This window comes from Oryzias melastigma, linkage group LG24, assembly GCF_002922805.2.
Source record: "Oryzias melastigma strain HK-1 linkage group LG24, ASM292280v2, whole genome shotgun sequence".
Classification (NCBI taxonomy): Eukaryota; Metazoa; Chordata; class Actinopteri; order Beloniformes; family Adrianichthyidae; genus Oryzias; species Oryzias melastigma.
Window position 1 is genome coordinate 6,824,939 of NC_050535.1, and position 984 is coordinate 6,825,922.

Below are 984 nucleotides of genomic sequence, written 5' to 3' on the forward strand. Positions count from 1 at the left end.
ATGATGGATGGATGGATGGATGGATGATGGATGATGGATGAATGGATGGATGATGGATGGAAGGAACAAAATAAAAGTTAAAGTTATTTTCATGAATCCAAAGGAAATGTCAAAAAACAAAACACAATAAGACACCAGAAAAAGTAGCTACGAGGGGTCATCTCTGATTGGACGATGATATTTGATTTTTAACGTTGGATGGATTTTTTTTTTGTGTATTTTCAATATCTGCATACTTATAAAAAGTTCTATAGTTAATACACAGGATGTCCGGTACCAACTAACTTTGGGTCATTATAATGGACAAATGTCATCATCCAATCAGCATTGTCTCATAGTACATTTCTGGATTTATTTTCCTGAAATTTACATTTTTGTTGTAATTTTGTTTGATTTCTAAAATGTGATGTTTTGTTATTATGATAATTGATCTGTTGGGTTCAATGAAACCATCAATTCTCTGGTCATTTCACTGTGATAAAAATCTGACTGCACGTATCTCTCCCTCACTAGCATGTGACCAGCTTTCCCTCGGAGTGGCGGCCATCTTTGGCCCCTCGCACAGCTCGTCGGCCAACGCGGTCCAGTCCATCTGCAACGCTTTAGGAGTGCCCCACATCCAGACCAAGTGGAAGCATCAAGTGTCAGACAACAGGGACTCGTACTATGTCAGCTTGTTCCCCGACTTCTCCTCTCTCAGTAGAGCCATCCTGGACCTGGTGCATTTCTTCAAGTGGAGAACCGTCACCGTGGTCTATGACGACAGCACAGGTACAGGTACAACCACCTCTGCGTCTTTTGTGCACGATTACAAATGTTGCTTTTAAAGAAAAATGTTGAATCCGGCGAGCTTCAAAGCATTGTGGTAGTGTCCGGAGTCTGGCAAACTCTTTGTAACCTGTCAAGCTAATTCAGAAATCAATAGCTTACTGTTCTGCCTCAGTCCTCCAGGTGCTGCTCACGTCAGTCTTTCAGAAGAGTGAG

At 41.6% G+C, this 984-nt stretch overlaps 1 protein-coding gene and 1 long non-coding RNA gene across 3 annotated transcripts in view; one reads left to right on the forward strand and one right to left on the reverse strand.

Annotated features, from left to right (window-relative positions):
- LOC112157865 (glutamate receptor ionotropic, kainate 2) overlaps positions 1-984 on the forward strand; it is a 114,091-nt gene that overhangs the window by 36,535 nt on the left and 76,572 nt on the right. The window contains exon 3 of one of the 2 annotated variants that reach the window (XM_024290922.2): positions 514-777. In XM_024290922.2, the coding sequence (XP_024146690.1) occupies positions 514-777 (264 nt within the window). The remainder of the gene's footprint in view (positions 1-513; positions 778-984) is intronic. The other variant, XM_024290924.2, reaches the window with a different exon arrangement.
- LOC118598152 overlaps positions 1-984 on the reverse strand; it is a 60,719-nt gene that overhangs the window by 32,541 nt on the left and 27,194 nt on the right. The window lies entirely within an intron of this gene.